Source organism: Brachypodium distachyon, chromosome 1, assembly GCF_000005505.3.
Source record: "Brachypodium distachyon strain Bd21 chromosome 1, Brachypodium_distachyon_v3.0, whole genome shotgun sequence".
NCBI lineage: Eukaryota > Viridiplantae > Streptophyta > Magnoliopsida > Poales > Poaceae > Brachypodium > Brachypodium distachyon.
This window is the reverse complement of record NC_016131.3, coordinates 12,307,197-12,329,626: the sequence shown is the minus strand read 5'-3', so window position 1 is coordinate 12,329,626 and position 22,430 is coordinate 12,307,197. Positions and strand designations below refer to the sequence as shown.

The 22,430-nt window shown below is 41.4% G+C and overlaps 3 protein-coding genes across 3 annotated transcripts; 1 reads left to right on the top strand and 2 right to left on the bottom strand.

Moving 5' to 3' along the window:
• The first annotated feature begins 1,083 nt into the window (after positions 1–1,083).
• On the top strand, positions 1,084–3,154 carry LOC100845363. Its single transcript, XM_003562283.4, has 7 exons — positions 1,084–1,443; positions 1,580–1,664; positions 1,962–2,040; positions 2,198–2,311; positions 2,403–2,515; positions 2,598–2,705; positions 2,790–3,154. Exons 1-7 carry the CDS (start codon positions 1,259–1,261, stop codon positions 2,907–2,909), a joined length of 804 nt encoding a protein of 267 aa, XP_003562331.1. The 5' UTR covers positions 1,084–1,258; the 3' UTR covers positions 2,910–3,154.
• A 7-nt stretch (positions 3,155–3,161) lies between these two features.
• On the bottom strand, positions 3,162–6,226 carry LOC100845664 (DNA-directed RNA polymerases II and V subunit 6B). Its single transcript, XM_003562284.4, has 6 exons — positions 6,081–6,226; positions 5,582–5,615; positions 5,321–5,490; positions 5,195–5,246; positions 3,630–3,697; positions 3,162–3,545 (listed from the first exon to the last, which is right to left on the bottom strand). The coding sequence occupies exons 1-6, from the start codon at positions 6,113–6,115 to the stop codon at positions 3,476–3,478; spliced, it is 429 nt and encodes a 142-aa protein (XP_003562332.1). The 5' UTR covers positions 6,116–6,226; the 3' UTR covers positions 3,162–3,475.
• A 2,057-nt stretch (positions 6,227–8,283) lies between these two features.
• Positions 8,284–21,919, bottom strand: LOC100845056 (paladin). Its single transcript, XM_003562282.4, has 19 exons — positions 21,487–21,919; positions 20,657–20,788; positions 20,070–20,141; positions 19,576–19,646; positions 19,397–19,496; positions 19,217–19,315; positions 18,848–18,974; positions 18,500–18,633; positions 18,359–18,418; positions 18,038–18,270; positions 15,460–15,889; positions 13,706–14,029; positions 12,917–13,522; positions 12,657–12,830; positions 10,763–10,993; positions 10,405–10,688; positions 10,045–10,323; positions 9,758–9,886; positions 8,284–8,797 (listed from the first exon to the last, which is right to left on the bottom strand). The coding sequence occupies exons 1-19, from the start codon at positions 21,652–21,654 to the stop codon at positions 8,665–8,667; spliced, it is 3,786 nt and encodes a 1,261-aa protein (XP_003562330.1). The 5' UTR covers positions 21,655–21,919; the 3' UTR covers positions 8,284–8,664.
• Between the last annotated feature and the right edge of the window lie 511 nt (positions 21,920–22,430).

Sequence of the window (22,430 nt, the reverse complement as noted above, 5' to 3'; positions counted from 1 at the left end):
CAAGTTGCAAACTGAAAGAAAAAAAAGCACTTCGATCGGAAAGAGGAAGGGGGCTGAAAGAGGATGAAGGGAGCATAAATAAGTGAACGCACGTCGGTACGGGTGGTAGGATGTGGCCATTTCAACCAAAACCGAGGGGGTGGGTCGGAATTGGGCGAGGGCAACCGCAAGTGTGGGGAATGTTGTTCGGATTCAAGGAGATTTCTGGTGGCCAATTCCAAAACCATCCAAATAGATGATTTGAAGGGCATCCAATACCAATTCCGAATTCTGAGATTGAATACCTACATCCAAATGAAGTGTTATATGTTTTAATAATATGCTAGTTACGTTCTTGTACAACAAGGTGAAATATCACACTAACCCTATGGGTCATTATCCCTAAAAATAACCTATGTCATCATTGACAACCTTTTGCCTACTATTTCCTCGATTCTTTAAAGAAGTGCATATTAGTTTTGTTCCAAATCAAATTCTTTGAAGTTTAAATTAGACCATGTTTGTTGATAAAGATAGTGTCATCGGTATCGCCATTGATAATACGAATAAAAACATATTCTAGCTAACGTGTATGTGTTAGTATTAATTTTGTATTTTAGATGTTAATATTTTTTCTAAACTTAAAAAAAGTTTGATTAAGATTTAGAAAACTATTATTATGCTCTCCTTTAGAGTTCACAGAGAAGCATGAGGTAAGAGTAGTCGGTAGAGTTAAGCAATTGGATCACTTACCCTAAAAGCTCGTATTTGTTTGGGAGTGCTTTAAAGTTCAAGATACTCCCAAACTTTTTTTTTGGTAAAAAAAACGTGTGAGAGTACTTAAAATTTCTCTTGAACTTTATTGTATCGTGCGTCCACGAACGAACACCGATACAAACTCCTTTCAGACTGCGAAGAGCACAAATAAGCTCAGTAGCACAGAAGTAGGAACAAGCAAAAAAAAAATCCTCTGACAGGGAGTGAGAAGAAGATATTTTGACTGTGTGGAGAAGGTTTCTCCCCATGGCAAAAATCTAAAGCCTCTCTTTGAGCTTTGTTTTGTCACTTAGCTGAACCAAAAAAATCAAGCATGTCATCTCATCAGTTCTCTAACAATCCCCACCACACGAGCACGCGCTCTTCTATCCACGCTTATATATGCCTCCCACAATCCCAAGAAACTGATCTTGAACTCAACCGTGCCTGCAGAATCAAAGCAGCCGAGCAACGAAGTGGTGACAGATTGTAGATAGCAGAGAGGGCTGCCGCACGATCGATAATGGCCACTCTCTCTTCTTGCAGCCGCCTGAGCGGCGGCGCCACCGCCTCTCACCGCCACCGCAGCCGGCCGGCGCGTGCCGCGGTTATCACCTGCCGGAGATTCTCGGCCGCTGTCCGCGCCGCCGCGGCCGCCTCTGCCACGGCGGCGCCACCGGCGACGGTTTCTGTGCCCCAGTCCAAGGAGTAAGCTAGCTAGCTAGCTCTCTGTATATCTGGATAGTTTTATTTATTCCTGAGCTCATCCAGTATTCCTAGGCGACATGCGTGGTCTCCACGATATTGTTTGGTTTTGGATTGAGATGTTAATCAATCTTTGCAGGTGCGCGCTTCCGACGTGGGCGGACTTCGAGCTGGGGAAGGCGCCGGTCTACTGGAAGACCACCAACGGCCTCCCTCCATCCCCGGTAATTAAAACAACGGATCGAATTGATCCATGGATGCGAAATCAATGCAACAATTAAGTAGATGCATATACACATGTTCTTCAAATGAAAAACAAATATACAAATAAAAAGATCCTCCACACAAAAGAGAGTCCACGTTCATGTTATACCTGACTTTGGTTCAGTCACAGCATTTCCTGTACCATATCGACTTATCAAGGGCAACAGCCTCGATTCATCTCCAGCTTTCATTTTCTGAAAATTAAATTTATTCTTGTTCTGTCCTCCTTTTTACGTGCTCAATCATTGGCATGGCAGGGAGAGGGCCTGAAGATTTTCTACAACCCAGGACCAAACAAGCTGACACCCAACGAACAGTTCGGCATCGCGTTTAACGGTATCCAGTCGACTCGCTGGCTAAACAGCACTAGTATCTAGAGTCTAGATACCATTTTATGTTGAAGATAAGAAGCCTGGACACAAGATTGGTTCGACTTCATAAGATCTTTGTTACAGCACATAGCTAGCTGACTTGGTTAACTCTGGTTGTGCAGGCGGGTTTAACCAGCCGATCATGTGCGGTGGCGAGCCGAGGCAGATGACGCTTCAGGCGAGGGGAAAAGCCGATCCCCCCATGTACACCATCAGAATACGTGTGCCGCAACATGGTTAATTATGAACACACTTTTAAACTAAATCATACGCAATAAGGCATATATATTGGTTACTGAATATACAGCCCGTGTGTTGTCGTCGCAGCCACGACCCTGGTTTTCTCCTTCACAAACGGCAAGGACTGGGATGGCGACTACACGCTCAAGTTTAGGGTCCCCAAACCCTGGCTCAACAAGCCCTTGAGCTTCTTCAATGATGTAACTAGCTAAGCTTCTTCTTACTATGCTTCTTCAATGATGTTACTAAGCTTCTTCCTACTTGTGTGGATTGTTGGTGCAGGGGCTGGCGGACGAGCTCAACATGGAGGGCGCCTGCGACAGAGCCATCTTCCCGGATGAGAACATCGTCATCACCAGCTGCGACATCGGCGGCTTCTACGAAGAGGGGGTAAACTTAAATTATGTGTATCTCTGATTCCACAGAAAAGAAAAGAACATGGCGATAACACTGCTGGTTGATACATGGTTGCAGGGAGACCGATGCAAACTGGACATTGTGAGCGGGTGCATGGACCCAACCTCCAACATGTTTGATCCACTCGCCACCGTCGACGATGGCTCCTGCCCGCTGGAGTCTGATTCCGAGGAGTGACCAGAGCAGAGGTCTTCAGCGTTTTACTTAGACATGAGCCTAGGGCGCAGTCTCTGGCGATTACTTGGCCAAAGAGATATCTTCTTTTGCCGAAACGAAATTTGTGATATACTTCCACCGTTACACGAGATTTAGTACTGTACATGTCAGTTGATATAGCTACTTCTCAGGGCAACGCAATGGAGCTTGCTATTATACATAACATAATATAGAAGTTTCTGTGAAATAGAACTGAACTTGTTATTCGAGCCATTTGCACAGCAATTTCTAACCACCACCGAGCATATCTGATGCTAGATTAGTCCAAAGATTAAAAAAAAAGCAAACAGTGGATTTTTAGAGTCCACACGGTATTCACATGATTAAGCTGCGACCGCATGCCAGCACTGGTCCATACAAACTGATGCAATTCCATTACATTATCCATACCGCTACTAAGGCAGTCATAGGCTACACATGATACGGTCATATAACATCATTACCGCAGTTCATTTTTATAGACCACAGCTACAAGGGCAAAGCTTAGTTGCAGCAGAACGCCTTTCATGTCGACCAGTCTAGCAGCTTTAGCCCCCACCAACCTGACGCTTCCAGGAGTCCTCCACAATGAGCTCGTCGACTCCCCAGTCCTCATAGCTATTTCAACACAAAGAAACAATGAGGCTATATAGAAGTAACAGGAAGTGTAGAGAAGTGATTGGTTTGTCCTTCTGATCTCACCTTCCATCAGGTAAGTACCTCCGGATTGTGAAGGGTATCTTACGTGCTCTCAGTTCTTTCATGGCAATCTGAAGTTGCACAGAGTAAACAATAACATGAGAAGTGACTGGTTTACGGAAAATGGGTGCGCATGTAAGAAATATTGAGAACTGATGTCAAATTTCATTTCATTTACCCTTCACATGTGCATTGTTACTTAAAATAGTTGTCATTCATGCTTTTGAAGCTACTAACTAGAATAAATCAGGTTAACGTTCCGATGAAAAAGATCACAAATTGTAGATCAACAAGGACAACCTTGTGGTATAAACATGTAGAGGTTTCGTTATTTGGGATTTCTTGTTTAAACAAGTCCCAGAAGAATCTGAAAATTTTAGATGGCACAGAGGGGCTGACATGAAACCCTTGCAAAGCTAGAAAAACAAAAGTATGTGTAGATAAAAGCAGGAATACTCAATTTGCATCTACTTGTTTTTACTCGTTTTGGTTCTGTCCAGTATGACAATGATATTTGTTGTCGTATTGAAATTAGAAAACCCCAATCTGTGCAATATTTCTCCAGAATTTTTACTGCCTTGGTTCACTCTTTACAGCAATCTTCACTCTTATAGATCAACAGAACCTTTTATAAGCTGGAACAAGGATATTGCAACCAACAGCATACGTTTGGGGTTCCAGGGAGAGACGAAACAGGAGAAGGTGCATACATATATCCACATGTCATATATCAGATCATCAAACCAATATACCAAATTCCAATCTACAGGTTTAAAAGATGGTGATACTGCTTATACTAGCAAAAAAAAAAAGAACCACAACAGAAAATATGGAGCAAAAAATAACCCAAACTAGCTAGTAGATACATGTGCATAGGTACAACAACTAACCAAAGATTAGTCAAATAACACTGTTTAGTAACTTCTGTTATGTTTAGAAACTTCTGTTACATCTACTTATATGCTTTAAGAAAATCACATAATTACTAATACACATGTAGTTGCAGAAATAAATTTCCTTGACTTGTCACTGGCATATTTATACTTCAAAGTAGCAAATGCATAATGAGATGCAATATTAAAAGGCAAGCATTCCCATAATCTAGTAGAACAATGAGAAATCCATAATTTCATCAGTAGTTGCTCGCATTGCTGACCCAGCAATTTTGAGAGGCTATACACTATCAAGTATTCAACTGCCAAACACATTATTGAACTCATAGTACATTGCAAATTTCTAGACTAAAAAGATGATACACCCAATACGCATCCAGATTGTCAACCTTTTAAATAGGGAAGTCAACAATCATCCTCAAGGATATTCATAAGTTTGCAGCTGGATATAAAGTAGCCTCCAAAATAAGAAAATGGCATGGCTAATGCAATGGTTGTCAAAAACGGTCCCTCTTTAGTTAGAAAGAACAATTTTCATTGAATAAAATATCAGAATTTCATAGAAAGGGAAGTACAACGTGTCAACTCTAACTAAAATAATGAATACAAATAAATGCTACCATTCACATGGAAGTCTATATCAAAAGTATATGTAAGAAAAACATATAACTTTACCTCAAGAGGGTCTGTTTCTCCTTCAAGCTCAACCATAACTGGGGCATTCATGCTAGAAATACCAAATGGTCATTTACTTTGTTGAATGAAATAATTGGCTGGAACGGTACTCAGATAGAAGCATACCTTATCTGCAAAGCACGTGTACCCAGGATGCGTGCACGCTCATACTTAGTCATATATTTTGATGTATTGCGTGGACGAGGAGTCTTTTCCTGTTCCTTTTCTTCACCCTCGCCACCTACCACGTCTTCAGGGGCATCCTCATTGTTCTCAGGATCTTCTTCGACCCCTTCCTATTCAACAGAAAAACATCAGTTGTATGAAGCCGAAAGTTCTTCCTCTATAGAATGGCAGAAGTATATGAGAATAGCAACGGGTCTGCACCTCAATATCAGCCTCTGGGGGCTCATCCTCGTACCTGCATAACAAATAAGGAATTGTGAATCCTAAATTCAATTTCAATGAACTAATCTTTATTTGGTATACAAAGAGACATAGAAAGATATAGCTTAACATTGAGGGGCACACTAATCAGGGGCGAACTAATGTACAATTTAGATGGGGAAGACAACCTCAAATCATATCGTTCGATCACTGGCAATCTGCAATTCACAAACTGCTTGTCTGAGCTGTTACTCAACTCGACGACAAAACAAGCGCTACCAACTGGCAACCAAAAGCACCTCTTGCCCGTAAGAATCTGTGCGAATCAAAATCAACACAGCGTGCTTTCGAAACCCAACTAAACATACCTAACGCTTGTTGAATCAAAGAAATCACCACTACTTCCATGGACCTAACGTTAAGGGAGGGCGATACCTATCGAAACCCTAGCTTAGATCAAGGTGATAGAGCGTAGCAAGAGAGAGACATAGAGACGGACCCCATGTCAACTTCATTGTAATCATCGTCCGCCATGGCGCCCGCCGCCGCTGGTTCCGCTCGCTAGGGTTTCGCCGCCGCTGCAGGAAACAGATAGAGGAAGGACGAAGCGCGAGTGATGGGACGGATGCCCTGGAAGCCTGGAGTCTGGACAAAAGAACGATTGGTATAAAGATCTGACCGTCCGTCCTGAACACGAATCTTAAAGCCACACAACCTGAAGAGAATTCGTGCAAAGCACAAAGCTCGCGCGTTCCAACTTGGCCTGAAATTTCGATTGATAACAAGTGAGGCCTTCAGAAATTTCGATTGATTCGGTATTTTTGGTATTTATTAATTATTCACATGAAAATCAAATTATTACAAAGAAATAAGGATTTGGTTTAATTTGACTCCGTCAATTTGGTCCCCAGAATAGACCGAAACATATCGAGACTCTTGTCATCCCTCCCCCACCTTATTTTCTTATGAGAGCAATATATCAAACGTAACAAATTAATGAATTGATAATTGGAAAGAAAGATATAGCAACAATACATAATAAGTTCACAGTTGGTCAATCACAATCAATTCAATATTGATTTGGGCTCAATGTCTCCTGTGCTTAAGGCTTTTATAGAAATTCCATTCTATATAGTCTATTCACGTTTTCTATGTTGAAAACCAAACCTGGAACTCGAAACTCAAACCCCGATAACAGAATAGAATGATAATTCACTATGTATGGTTTGGTTCAGGTACAAAGTGCCCACCCCTAGTTACAACTTACAAACATGAAGCATCCCGGGCTCTCAAGGATGCTCCACGGAGTGACTAACTTGAATCCCATAATAAGGCATTTCTGTAGCCCTCTTCTTTCGGCTCCCCGTGCGGATCAGGTAGAACTGGACGGGATGGTCAAAAATCCATAGAGGAAAAATAGTCAAAAATCCAGCAAGTCATTTTGGCGAAGTGAGTGTTTTCTGACTCATTGTTTCTACAGATTGAAGAGTTTGAGAATATTAAGACAAATATGCCACTGCCTTCCCCTAACTTAGCGATCGGTGCCCCCTCCTCCTGTCTCGAATCATCCCGAAAGTCTATTCCTCCTCTTTGATACCGCCGGGAATCTAGGGCGCCTCCATGGCAAAAACCTAGCCAGCGGCCACCATCCCAGTGCCGCCCTCCCCCTTTGACGTTGCTCGCTTCCTATGCTCTCCTCCCCCTCTCGGCAACTCCTAGCAACGTTGTCCACTACCGCCGTTGTCCTCACCTCGTGGCAACTTCAGGCGACGCCACCCATTGCCACTTCCCTCCTCCCCCTAGCAACTCCCGACGATGATGACCTCTAGCGAATGCTAGCAATGGTTGTTCTACTGGCAAAAAGTGCCCATGAGCAGATCTGTGTGCCGAACAAAATTGCTAACTCTAGATTTTGGGTGTCGAGTTGAGAACCGGGGAGCAGGGGCAGACTTGGAGAATTTTGAAGTGGAGCGCTCCCAAACGGGGCCATTATTTCATAAAACGAAGACTATTTGGCAATGCTAAGAGAGGAAGGATACAACGTTTGTCAGGAATTTGGGGACAAGGGATAGTGTTTGTCAGGATTTTGATTGATTGATCGCATTCTTCTATACGAGCACCCTTACGTGCTTGGGAGCAAAATTCCTCTTGTTGGCAACGTAATCTTTTGTGGCTAGAAGAGAGAAAGGTGAAATGGCAACGCGGGCCACGATTTTGTCCACATGCCACCTAACAGGTAGGTCTAGCGGCATTCAAATGTCATTAATAAGGTACCCCGTCCATCCCATATTAAGTGTCTCAAATTTGCTCAAATAGCATGTATCTATACCTAAAACACGTCTAGATACATGTAATATTTCAACACTTAATATGAGATGGGACGAGTATTAACCTACCAAGGAAATGATGGTTTTTATAAGGAAAAAATTCAAAAAGAAGGGGTTAAATGCTACACGCACCACTAAAGTAGTGGTTTTGTGATATTTAAGTAGACGTCCTTAATTTTGTAGATACCGCAATGGCATAATTATTTGTTGACTGGTGTTCGGATCACCAACAGCAACAGCAGCTGTTGGTTGATCTTCAGATCACACCAGTGGTGTCGGTAATTCACCCAAACAGAAAAAAAAACTCAAGCAAATCTTTTTCTGTTGCAAAAGGCAGGTTTAAATAATTTACTGGTGGTTGTGCCCATACTACTATTGACAGTAAAGGTGCTCTCATGAAAGCCAGAGTTGTTGAGCAATGAGGCCGGATGTTGCAGATAAAAGGGCCATGTATCTGAATGAAATTACATACTATGACTGGAGAAAGGAAGAAGGAGAAAACAGGTAGGTCGGAAAACTGTTTTTCTTGTCCTAAAATTTAAGCTTGACAATATATACATTCCTTGCTGCTGTCAATTGGCAGAAACAAGTTTCATACAACGCCCCAGTTTCAGCCAATACAAACTATCATTTCCAATTCATATGTGTCCTCCCCAGTCATTTCGTTTCAGTTCCATGTTCTCAGGTCCACAGCCGATGGGCAAACGAGTCAAAGACTGCCGAAGCTCCAAATTTATGGCCATGATAAGATATATTCTACCTATCCAGCTTTAAGTTATCACAAAGGTGGCCGAGTTCAGGCCTACCCTCCATCCATGATGCAAATGTTGCTTCGCGTAAGGATGTACAATAGAGGTAGGACCTAAATGTGATCAGAAAGAAGTACCGCCTGCAATTGCAAAGCATGGAGTTACAGTCAGTGCCAGGTAAAATATAATTGGAAGCATCGAAGCCAACATTCAACCAAACATATAGATAAAAATATTAAATTGATAATGCATGTCTAGGATAATGTCAGTCAAAACATAATGCCACAGTACATGTAAAAAAATAGCTTGTGCACTTGTGTCAAAACTCGAATTGTATGTCACAATTACTACTACTTGCCGTTACAAAACACTAATTAACCATACAAAAAAAAACTAGGCTTCATTCTTGGATGTTTTTAAATAGCTTATAAAATAATCTATCAGTCATCAGAAGCACAGACAAAAGTACATCTCCGCAACGTGATTTCATTGTTCTAGATGTGATTTCATGTTTTGTGCAAATTTTAACAACAAGTTCTCACAACAATGTATTGCACAAATCATACGAAAGTACTCGAAACAATGCAAAAGATGTTGCCGAAACACTCTGCTGGAATGGGTGTTTTGAAAAAACTGGAAAAGCGGCAAAATACCTATCCTTGACAGATTATCATGCACAATGACTTGACACAAATGAAAGGAAAGGAGGTGTGCATATTTACTATCCCATTATAATGTTTCTCAGTACAAGACTAAACATAGGGAGGTAATTATGGCAACAGAAGAGTTAAACCAACCCTTAGAAACAGAAAGTAAAAAGGGTACATGTACATGAGACCAGTTTTACACTTCATACACATATTCTCATACATATATCCATCTTTGAGTTCATAACATAAAGTGAAATTAAACCCTGACATAAAAGAAACAATATTTGATTCAGAGGAAAAAAAAAATTATCACTATCTCTATTTTCCTAACTATGTTTATGATACAGTAACTCTGCCTATAACTTGGGCTAAGGTCTAGGATATGTTATGAATAGAAGATAGAAAGGAGTGTGGCAACAAAACCCTTGAGCTAAACCAAATCAAACATACCTCAAAGCTTTAGTACCCATATCCATGAGATATGACCATGCCTCATCATCATCATCATCATGTGAACAATCTCGCAATGCCTTCCTATATTGCAGAATATCCTCCCGCAAATGCCCGGCACCGATGCACCTTCATAGGAGAGGTAAGTTATCAGAAAAATGCAGAACAGTCATAAACATGGACCACATCAACTGCCAACTTAGCAAGTTTTCAGTTACTCCCCAACTGCACTTAAACAATTCATATCAAAACATAGTTCAAGTAAATGTCATGTCACACAGTAATACCTGTCAATAACTCTGTCAACCTCTTCTTTGCTCTTAGGGCCATGTACGAGTGCTCTAGTAAGGTTTAGTATATCACGGTAGTCACCCTGCCTGAGGGCTATGTCAGTGGAGGTTTTGACTGATACACTTTTTGTAAGATAAGTTGATACAAAGTGTGTTTCCGCTGTTTGTTCCATGACAAACTTCGCATCTGCACCAAGTCCCAGGCATGTAATGGCCATTGCATACGCAACACCACCATATCCTGTATGTGAAATAAAGAGATAGTACCTAGCAGATCTGCAAAAAACAATACTGATAATTATATACTGTAACTGAGCAGTTATCAAGCTGTATGAATTTGTGGATTAGGGTGCATACTCATCGATTGACGATTGTATCGAATCTACATCAGCAGCTAATGCTTCTCTTTCCCTGGTGAGAGGTATTCTTTTGTAGTCAATACAATACCCCTGAGCTCTCAATGTGCTGTACACTTCAGCTGGTGTCATCACATCCTCCAGATCTATGTGCTCCCAATAACCTAACACACTACACTGGTTTGTGGTTGTGTTAATTTCTTCTTGATGCAGAAGCAGCCGACCATCTAGCTGCTTAACTTCAGAGAGTATATCCTCCTTCAGCCTTGCCTCTATGTTCTCTACCTGCATACAGTATTACGATATGATTTAAGGATTGTCATAAAACAATTAGTCAAACATTGGGAGGAATGCCTCACCATTGGGCCACTTATGCCAACATGCTTCAGTGTATCAACAGGTTGATCTAGTTCTCTCAAAACAAATGGTGTTCCCTTGATGTAAACTACCACTTCCTCCCTAATATCCGTGACGACCACCTTTTGGGCAATGCTTCTTCCAGTTGTATCTTTAGAGCCCAAATACGACAGAACATCTCTTGCTCCATCAACAGTTGGTGTTGCCATGCTATACACAGGGTATCCATCCACCTGAAGTCGACATGGTTGAAATTGTAATTATTTATTCCAATAAGTAGCTCTCTAAGGTAAAAGGTGATAATTTCTGCAAGTACAGCCACTAGCTTTCTGAAGAAAGGAACTACCCCCTCCGATCCGTAATAAGTGTCGGGGATTTAGTACAAAGTTGTACTAACTTTGCACTAAATCCTCGACACTAATTATGGATTGGAGGGAGTTGTATAACTTGTATAGTGGCACGCAAGAGTTTAACAAGAAGTGAAGTTTTCACGTGTCATGCACCATGATATATTCATTAATCAGCTTGGAATGCAAATACCATCGGTTGTTTTGGCCAACATCTTGCTCTTGATCAACAGACTGAGATGATGCAATAACCATCAGTTTAAGTAGTACTTTGCAATTAAGGAAAAAAATAAAACTTATAGTATAATTAGGTCGGCAGTGGTGGCAATGAATATCATTTTATAAATATAGTGATTCCAACATAAGCATTATCTTAAGGAGTCCATTATTATAGTTATAGAAGTTCAAGTTAGGTTGTTGTTTTGTTCTTATTTTGCGACACATATGACAGGAATGAACAGAACCATTTGGGCTTCAGGGAAATCCTATTAGAAATTATAATTAGCCTCAACTCAAGTAAGCCACAAACACCTCCGTTTATTTTGGCAATATTATCTCCCTAACACTAAAAAATATGCCATATTAGTTAAATAAACTTTAACTTGCATGTTAAAAAATGCAACTGCTGCTAGCAACACTGATGACTGATCCAGTAAAAACGAGGATAACAAAACAATGGGGCATGAGAAAAATACTGGATTCCTCAATGCAGTACTGCTGCCAGATTTGACACTAATCAAGGAATACATTATTTTGTTTTTTTTATCAACAAGGGGGACAGATTTTTACCCGGAAGCTGAGCCGTTCGAGTGGTTTCCGGGATGGATGCCAGTGAATTTTTCTAGTATAAATAATGCCTAAATACAGTGGTGGGGCCCAGCATGTGGTGCTTGCTCCCTCGGAGTCCCTCCCACCATCCCCGATCTCCTCTCTCGGTCTCTCCCCAGCCTGGCTTGCCCCCTCCTCTCTCTCTCTCCACGCCGTCCCTCGGTCCTTCCGTGTCCGCCCCATAAAGAGAGAGAGAGAGAGCGGGGGGGGGGGGGGGGGGGAGGTTCGGTGGGCAGTGCGAGGAAGAAACAGTGGGGTGGGCGGATGGGACAAGGAAATGCCATATCAACTGTTTCAAAATACACTATTTTGGATTTCATCGGTAAGAATACCGAGGCCGTGCGAATCTTGAGGACAAGCGAGCAGTGACAATGCCAGGTGCGATCACACCTGGGTGCAATCAGGGATCTCAATCTAAAAACCCAGTTATCAAGCCAACTAATATTAGCGTAGGTTGCCATAACATGAGCAAAAAAAAAAGATAAACAATATTTTTTGTCAAGAGTTTTGCTCCTAATAAAACACTGCATATGGTGCGAACTAGTCTGGAATTTGTACAGTACAAATCACCAAAAGTTTACCTGCCATAACGGGTCAGAGTTTTTAAATAACATGTAAGGTTCAACTGGCAGAACTAAACAGGGATATAAATAATGAAAAAACAACTGTACATACATCCAATGAGAAAATACGGAGTTCACGTTGGTTAGTAATTAAATACCTTGATAACATGTGGCGCGCCACGGAAGTTCATGCTGCTTGACCTTCTCTGTCCAGGAAAGAAATACATTTTGAGTATGGATCCCTTTCCCAGAACAGAACCATTACGTGCTTTGACAATGGCTTCCATTGTAACATCACCTTGTGGAGGTTGACATGTTGCTTTAGGTTCATCCTGTAGACAACAAAGATTGTTTAGTAGCATCATACCCTCAAAGGTGCCCAAATGAAGCATGGGTAAGAAAAGAGAAAGATATTTACAGGTACAGTGAAAAATCGCCCAGGTCGCAGTCTTATGCTCCATTTCATGGTTTGGATCTCCGGCCGCTGTTGGAGCCAGTTTTTAAATGAGATCTTTGTTTCTCCTTGCCCGCAGAAACCATCAAATGCTTCACTCCCAAGGTATGCCGAGAATGCAATTAATTTCAGGTACCTCTCCAAATATTCAGCGCCACGATTTAATGCGACTCTCCTAACTCTTGGCTCCATATTTTGTTGATTAATTACTTTTGTGTACTGCAAAACAGCTTGGCGAATGTTCTGCAAAGCTGAACATTTGTCAATAACAGTATCTAAAATATGCCTACACTCAACTCCATTGTCAAATAATCTTGTAATCTTCCGCAACAGAAGGATGTCATTAATGTCAAATCTAGGGTGTACGTCTGTCAAAGTCTGAAGTTCCCATGATTCTGAATTCAAGTGACCATTATGGTCTATTGTTTCTTCTCCACTTGAATAATCAGCACCATTTGTATCCTCATGATTATCTTGGATAGTTGGCATTCTAATAGATCTGCCATGATCGATTCGGAGTCTAAGCAGGCAAGCAATGACAGTGCCTGTAGTTGTTCTGCCCCTGCCCATCTATAGAGAAGGAAAGTCAACTCTAAGTTTTTGGAGCATTTGATGTATATATGAAAAGCCAATACTTTGCTTAATACTCCCTCCGTTCCTAAATACTTGTCGTGGTTTTTGCACTAAAACCACGACAAGTATTTAGGAACGGAGGGAGTATATTTTTTGTGAATAAGAAATCAGTAGTAGTACCTGGCAATTGAATACAAAAGCAGCATCCTTGCAAGCAGCTGCGACGTTCAAGGCTATTGTGTCAAAATCTGAACTTTTGGGGGCTTTACCATCAGTTATGGGCACTCGTGCATATTTGATTGGAAGGCCTTCCGAGTCCAAACGTTTGTATACCTCCAGAGGAGTGAGAACAGCATCGGTACTGACATTTTCCCATGCATCAAAGATCTCACCATTGTCAGTTTCATGAATAACCATTATGGCTCCATCATACCGTTCTGCTTCCCGTAAAATATCTTCCTTCAACCGAGCTTCCATGCGCTCCACTCTATCACGACCGATCCCCTGAGATCAGTGCATTTAAATAATTTAGACCACTAAACATTTCCCACAGAATAAGCAGATGAGAGCATAGCACACATTGGCTTTAATAAAACCGTTGTGCACTTGTGCATACAAGAATAATTATTTTGGGTTTTTTATTAGATTGCAGAGATAGAGTTCACGTCATAGCGGACAAGCTGACAGCTATGCATTGTTACTGATGAGAGATAGTTAGCCCAATGTGAACCAAGGCTCATAAGAAACAACAGATAGTATATTTGAAATGTTTATACACATTTAATGGTTTAAATAACAATAAAGGAGCAGAAGTCTTTTCGGAGAAACAGAATCGGCACAAGGCCTTGGACAGCACCTTCAAGATCAGTACTTGTCTGAACACACATACAGAAATGAAGATAGAGTGAATTCCATTTTTTACCCCCTAATTTTAGTTTTGTGACACAAATCACCCCATTTACCAGGATTTCCTTAATCTTACCCCATTTAGTGAAATCTTTGCCACTTTTTACCCCATCTATTTATTTTTGTCCGTTTTCTCCCAAATAAGACATGTTGGACCCACACGTCAGCCTCATGTGGAGTGCCACCTCAAAGACATATTCTTCACGAGCCGGGCGCCGAAGAAATGGAGACACCGCCACCGACGCAGGCACTTGCGCTGAAGCAGGGGCAGCAGCATGCGTGTCAGTGGCTGGAGGCGGACCTCCCTGTAAACCCCGACCACGGCGGGCGGCGTGGCCCCACCTCACCAGCTTCGGTGTCTGCGAGCGCGTGACCGACAAGGACGACCGCCCAGGCAGCGTCCGCTACGTCGTCTCCCACGCCTCGTCCAGGGCTCCAGGCCAGAGGTCATCATGACGTGGGTGCACGAGGAGCTGCTGCTCAGCTGCGTCAGCAGGCTGAGCAGGCTAACTTCGAGGACCAGGAGGCCACCATCAGGGATGCTAGTGCAGGCTAGCGTGGGAGTTCCACCGGGCTAGCTATAGATTACACCGTAATCCTGCATGCTAACTTCAGATCGATCGATCGGCTAGCTATAGGCCTATAGCTGGCTAGTACTGCGTACATTTACCTCAATTTCTCCACAACAGTCATATTTCTGATTTCAACGTGGGAAAAATATTAGATGGGGTAAAAAGTGGAAGAAGTTTCATTAAATGGGGTAAGATTAGAGAAATCCCACTAAATGGGGTTTTTGTCACAAAACTGAAAGTTAGGGGTAAAAAATGGAATTTACTCATGAAGATAACTAACTTGTGGATGCAAATCAACCATCACAGTAATTATAGAAGGTTTGCAATTGGGTGCTTACTACTATATCAAAGGGAAAAAATTAGAAGTAGCTATGGTGAAGGAATAAACATGCTTAAATTGAACACAGGGTTTGTCATTAACACAAAAACTTATAAGCACCCTACTCTCTGTCATACCGTGTACTCGAGCATATTCTTGTATGGCCTTTCCACTTCTCGTAGCACAAATGGTTTGCCATTTATATAAATAACTGGCTCTTCTCTCATATTATGCCAGAGTATTGGTCGCCTCCCCTTGCTTGTACTAACACGCTGAATAACAGCTCGAATGCCATCAACAGTAGGATTTGCAACACCATAGACTGAAAATCCTGGAATTTCCCGAAAATTAGGTGCACCCTCCACTCTTTCAGGTAAATTGAGATTCTGACACCCTGGGCAGTGATCACTTTTTAAAACAGTTTGACGTCCCAGAACTTCTCCATTCCTCATGGCAGCAACAACATCCATCTCATGGGGACGTCCATCAGCTGATTCAATAATTTTCGGAAGAGAGGGTTTTGAACTTGAATAACCGAGAGCACCCATTGGATCTCTCCTCAGCAGCCTGAATACATCGAATATATGTCAAATGATGTAACAAAAATGAGTTTCTGGTTATGTCAAATGATGTAACAAGAGCACAGAAATAGAAAATCCAGAAGTTATTACTGGTAAGAGAAATATGGTCTGTATATGGAAGTCTTGAGTTTTCAGTATGCATCCTCAATAGTATTTTAAATAGTGAGAGAAATATGGTTTGCATCCTCAATAGTATTTTAAATAGTGAGAGGTAGAGTCGATGGATCAACATAGCCGATAGTTTATTGTGGTAATATAGCAGGTGCGTCATGCTTGGGCTTGCAGCTTGTTTGCTTTTCCTTCTCTGTTAACATAGGTAATGAACCATGTAAACAGAACATGAAACTTACATTGCGATAGGGCTTTCTGCAATGTAGAATTCTGAAAAGCCCTTAAACTAACTAAGCTTAGGATGCTTTTAAGTGAAGTAAAACTGGATAGTAGCGATATATGGTTATTTGCTGAGGCCAAAAGCCATGACCAGACTGGTTGAGGTTTTTATAAATCATTGTTTTGCCACAAAACTGCCAGTTTGAATTAACAAGTTACGTTTTTTCAGACTTTGATACTTGGAATATAAACAAAAGTTAATGTATTCCATCATCACGAAGTTGCAGATGATACGTTGTGGACCAGGGTGGAGGATCTAGATGGAAACAGGCAATGGTATTGAAAACCAAAGATCCCTGTTCCCGTAAAACAGGCAATTATCATCAGGTAATTCGAGACACTGATAAGGATTCAACTACTTAAATTTATCTAAAGATAATTCTTCAAATACAAGCCATAGATAAAAAGCGACACAATTTTGAACCACAAATTGCCTTTTCTTTTTGCAGCTATTGTGCTCTTCTAGGTGTAGATGTCAAGAACAGCTCCTTAATTATGATTGGTAGCATTTGTACTCCCTCCGATCCATAACAAGTGTCTTGGATTTAGTACACTTACTATGGATCGGAGGAAGTAGTAATTATTCAAATAAATGACATGAACAAAAGGGCTATTGAGCCGCCAAAACAGAGCATGGTTGTGATCTCCCGTGTGGATGCCATAAAAGCTTCCTTAGTTAGATACTTGTTTTATCTTCTACATTCTCACAAAGGTTTATGCCTAGTAAGTTGCAACAATTCTCAATGCCATCAGAAGAAAAATCAATACAAGATAGAGGGGCAAAGATCAATGTGGTGTCCGGCAGAAGTTGGAGTGCCTTTAAGACACCAATTGGTCGAAACACTGCAGAAACTACGAGATAAATGGGAAGGTGAGAGAACAATAAACTCATATAGTATTTTCACTTGATGTAAATCACAAACTGGGTTACTTTTACTATATTTAACTAGAATAAAAAAATTACAATTATGGATTTATTCAGAATGTCAACACTATGTAAAATTAATTATATATATCCAACAGATGGGCCTGCACTGAGTTTAAAAAAATCTGTCCAACATTGACATGGACCAGGGCAAAAAAAGGAAAGGTTGGAAAAATCATGCTAAGAGGTATTCCCTCCGATCCATAAAAAATGTCGCCCACTTAGTACAAAACGGGCGGCACTTTTTATGGATCACAGGGAGTAATTTTTTTATTAACCTTAGTGAACTGTTAATGTTAATTCTTATAGACACTCAATAATGTGAAGGAAAAAAATACAAACAAAAATAAGAAATAGCAATCCTGGATTGAAAAAGTCACGGAAAACACTAACTGGTTCTCAGCTCCCAGGCCTAGCTCCAAGAATAAGAAATCTGTTTTTTCATCCTTCGCATTGACACTGCATTGACACAACACTAACAATTTGATAGGACTGACATAGTTCCTACATGAGTCAAGCTGTATGCCTTGGATGGTGGGGACTGCCTAGTATAAGTGCCAGTGCAACCTAACGGTTATTCCAGATAAACTATAAAAGAAAACGATTAAAATGAAATTTCTTGATGCACTTTGGGGGAAAGCACGCAGATAACAGTTTTGAATATATGTATTCAATCTACTATTCGATAATGAAAAAGTGGAATCAAACAAAAGGTGACATTATAAAACTTGTCTCGTGCCTTAAAGGAAAGTTTACGCTCCATACACTCTTACAAGGTTTATATTGCTGGCATTTGTTTGGCGAGGTGCCATGTCTCACCTTCGAAGAATGCTGTACAGTTCAGGTCTTGCTCTCATCCAATCCGAAAAACTAACTTCTGAAGAAGTTGCTTGATGAGCAGAGCTCACAGAATGTACATAGACAGCAAAACATATGAGAAAGTAATAACGTTCCAAGTACTCCACAAAGAAGGAAAGTGATGCCTCCCGTTTCATCTCATCAGGTTGCCGAAGGGTGCTACTGCGGTAGGTCGCAATAGCTTCTCTTAGGTTCTGTTCACAATGACAGCATGCAAAAACATAAATCAATTGGTAAAGTTGCTTGAATTAAATTAACAGTTCAGCATGTAAAATGGCGTACCTGCATAGAGTCACATTTATCAATAACTTTGTCGACCTGCCTTTTGCCTTCAACACCACCCTGCATACATAGCAAACACAAAGTGACTACTGACAGTTGTTAAGGAAAAAGGAAAATAGTTTAACGTATTCAGGTTATTACCTCCAGAACTCGGACTAAGCTCCTAATGACAGCATATTCTCCTCTAAGAATTGCTTCTTCTGAGCTAGGACTGAAGTCATCTACATCATTTACAGCATAGAAGACCTTCCCAATTGAACTTGTCCTTGGGATACCTGCAGCACACAGCACCCCAAACATCAAATATGGGAAAATCCAAGTTTAATCATAAGCTATAAGCGCATACAAATGACATATAGTAAGATGTGGCATCAAGTAGACTTTCAGCTGCCATCAGTCTGTAAATACTAAATAATCTCATGGACGTATAAAACACATGATAATCATATAACTGTGCCTGCGTAAATAGCTAACAGGGTTCACACTCACCTGAAGCTCCTATCCGATTTAGGTAAACCAATGTAGATATGACCATACCAGTAGTAGTCCGTCCCCTCCCCATTTGACAATTAAACACAATTTCAGTCTCTATATCAACTTGAGAGATTCGACGCACCTGTTAGAAACACGACAAAATTTAATGAAATATAACAATTGATTAATTATTATGACAGCGTTGATGCTAGCCAACCAATATTGATATAATTTTAGTTTTAGCAACAGGTGCTGAGTGCGCTTCCTACAAATTGTGGCTAAACATTCAAAGTTAATGCATAGAGAATATCATGAATTCTGGACATGTGAAGGTCCAATTTGGCAACATACAACAATGAAGGTATTTGCAACATATACACTAACCAGATTGTCAAAATCTCCTTCCTTTGGAGCTTTTTCATCAGTAATAGGAACACGCTCGTAGTCAACAAGGTATCCTTGATGTTGTAACTCCTCGTAGACCTACATATGAGTTAAGTTTCCTCAAAATGGACTAAGGAGAAGTGAAAGATATATTCTCTAAATCATGAAACATGGAGTTACCTCAAGTGGAGTCTTAACTGTGTCAGACATCACTGACTCCCACTGGTCAACCATCTGACCATTTGGCAGCTCATCAGTAACTAGGATTTTATTCCCATATCTGCTCCATAAAATATTACATAATGAAATCTGCCAAAAGTAACGTCAACAGAAAATTAATTGACTTGTTAGTAGTGTACCTTGAGGCTTCCTGCAGAATGTCTTCTTTCAAGCGAAATTCCATCTGCTCCACTCTCTCCCGGTTGATTCCCTATATCAGCACAAATTTCAGTATCAAAATAGTTAATGGAAAAAAAGAGAACTATATGAACTTCAAATGTTAATCTTGTACAAGATCTCATGTTTTGACCTTCTATAAAATGGATCAAGTTTTTAGAACCTAACAAACATGTGACAAATAGTGCCCAAATTAACAGGAATTCCTAGGAAGAAATAACCCACAGTCCACACATCTGCATCGCTCTAAAAATATATCTATTTCTTTTAAACAAAGCAATACATTAGCCTGGGTCTCATGGCATTTGCATCATAACTTCAATTGTGGAATTTTAACAGGACAATTTCCATGTTTTCAGACCTTAATGAGGTTGTAACATAATCAAACTTGAGAAAACTAGACATGATTACAAAAATGCAAGTGAAATCACTATGGATGCCAGGTATCGAAGCAAACCGTATATTCAAGGTTTGAAAAGGGCCTTTCAACATCTCGCAGAACAAAAGGGCGACCATTGATATAGATAACCTGTCAAACAATATTTGAAAAAACACAATTCATTAAATGTGATAACAAGAAAATATAAAATACTAAAGATACAGCACACTGCACACATGGTATACCCTGTTTAAAAGATACTTCAGTGCAATTCAAGGAAAGTGTGCTAAATCCACTATATTTTTTTTGAAACATACATATAGTTTAGGCAAGGGTGTCACATACACTAAAAAAAATTGAAGTCAAAGGTCTCTCCAGAGAGAGATCATATACATACATATAACATATGTAGAGAGGGACAGAGAGAGAGAGAATTGTCGTCTTATTTATGGATAACATGTTTAATGTTAGTGGAACGACACTCTCTGACCTAGCTTTCTTTATTTATCTATATCTATTTCGAAAGAATTGGAACTTTATATTCCGCATCTGAGCACCCATTATTTACTCACTGTGAACTTTCTTAGTTTTAGAAGTGGTAAACATTGTGTTTTGCAAGCTTTGCAAGCAAACTATAATTTAGTAATTAGTGTTATAGTTCTTACTGGTTCCTCTCGAAGACTGTGCCACAGAACTCGGGTTTGTTTTCCCTTTTTTTGTGCTCCAATATGGTTTAGCACATTCACGATTCCTTTCATCGTCGGCATTGCAACACCATGAACACGCAAGGATCCTGCCTGGAAAACAAATAATGATAATGAGTAGATGCACAACAAACAGATTTTACATTTAGGAATGTGTAGAACTAGACTAGGGGGCATACTGAATTTACAGAAGCAAATTGAAAAGAATCCTAAATTAGTGCAAAACTGAGAGGTACATTGCTAGAAAATAAAATGCATTTGGTTAGAAAAAAATAAGCACTTGGCCCTTTTATCTTTACGTCACTATTTCCACGGCTGTACTTTTTTTGAAACACATGGAACATTCAGTGTCCTATCATAGTAGGAAGAAAATGGATATGCATTGCTGGAGATTAGTGAGATGAAAAGTATGGAACATGACAGTTTAGTCTTTCTGATTATTTCCATAGGCAACAAGACCCCAAATACAATTTGCAGAGGCACAGCAGTTAACACTCTAAAAGCACATAGACACTGATGGAGAACCTATATGGCCTACATTATACTAAGAAACAAGCGTGAGAAACGGACAGACAGCAAAGCATGCGAAACGCTGGTTTACTGCACGAAACATGAGCAACACAGAAACAGCCAAAGCAGTTCCTTTAACCGAGCAACCTAAAGTTAACCCCCAAAATCGGGAGGAATTCCTCGCGAACGCGGAGAATGGGGGCTCAGGGAACCGTCGAATTCGCGGCGCGCAGAGGATAAGGTTAACGCGACATGAGGGCCTAGGGATGCGCGAGTGAAACCTGTCGGTAATTGGGCGCGCCGTCGATGTGCGGGGTGAGGCGCTTGTTCTGGCAGCCGGGGAAGTGGTCGCTCTTGAGGATGGTCTTCTTCCCGAGCACGGAGCCGCCCCTGCTGCTGATAACCTGCTCCCCTACCGCCTGCACGTCGTCCATCTCGCCCACCTCCATCCCCGATCCTCCTCGTCGTCGTCCCACGGCGCGCCGCCTCCTCCTCAGGCACAACCGGCAGGGCGCGGCGCGTGCAAACCCGACGGCGAGACGAGACGCGGGGGCGGCGGGGCGGGACGGAGACGGGGCAGGAGAGGGAGGGATGGCGCGGCGCGAGAGTGGCGTGGAGGGAAGAGAAGGACGGGGGCAGAGAGCCAGTAGGCGCAGCGGGGGCAAGGGAGGAGAGAAGAGGATGCGATAGGGGGGGAAACGGAGGTGGACGCAGCCGAAAGGAGAGAGGGGTCCGGTGGGCAGGCCTCTCTTATAGCCAGCCTAGACGAAGGAAGATAGGCTCGCGTGTGTATACTCGAATTAAAATCGCACGTATCTATTGCTTTTCTTCTTTTCTTTTGGTTCCGAGAAAACAAAGTCGCGAATCGCGGCACACGCGATCTGCGTTTCCTTTCTTTTCCTTTTCTGTTCACAGGGGCACGAAAACGAAAAAGGATCGTTGTCGCTATCATGGGCGGGCTCATGGCTGGTACGGGAAGATGCGATTAACAATTACTACTTTCGCAAGATGGATTTTTTGTTTACTAACTCCATCGAGGATGTCATGGTTCACGATCCGGGTAGTTTACTAGTGAAGTTGTTGTTCGTCGATTAAATTGTCATAAACTAGTATATCCCACGCTGCCGCGTCCCTGCGCTCCTCGGCATATTCCTGGCTTTTATCTCCAGTCATCCAGGTCATCCAATCCAGCTCACACGACGGCCCGTGCCCGTGCGGCACATGT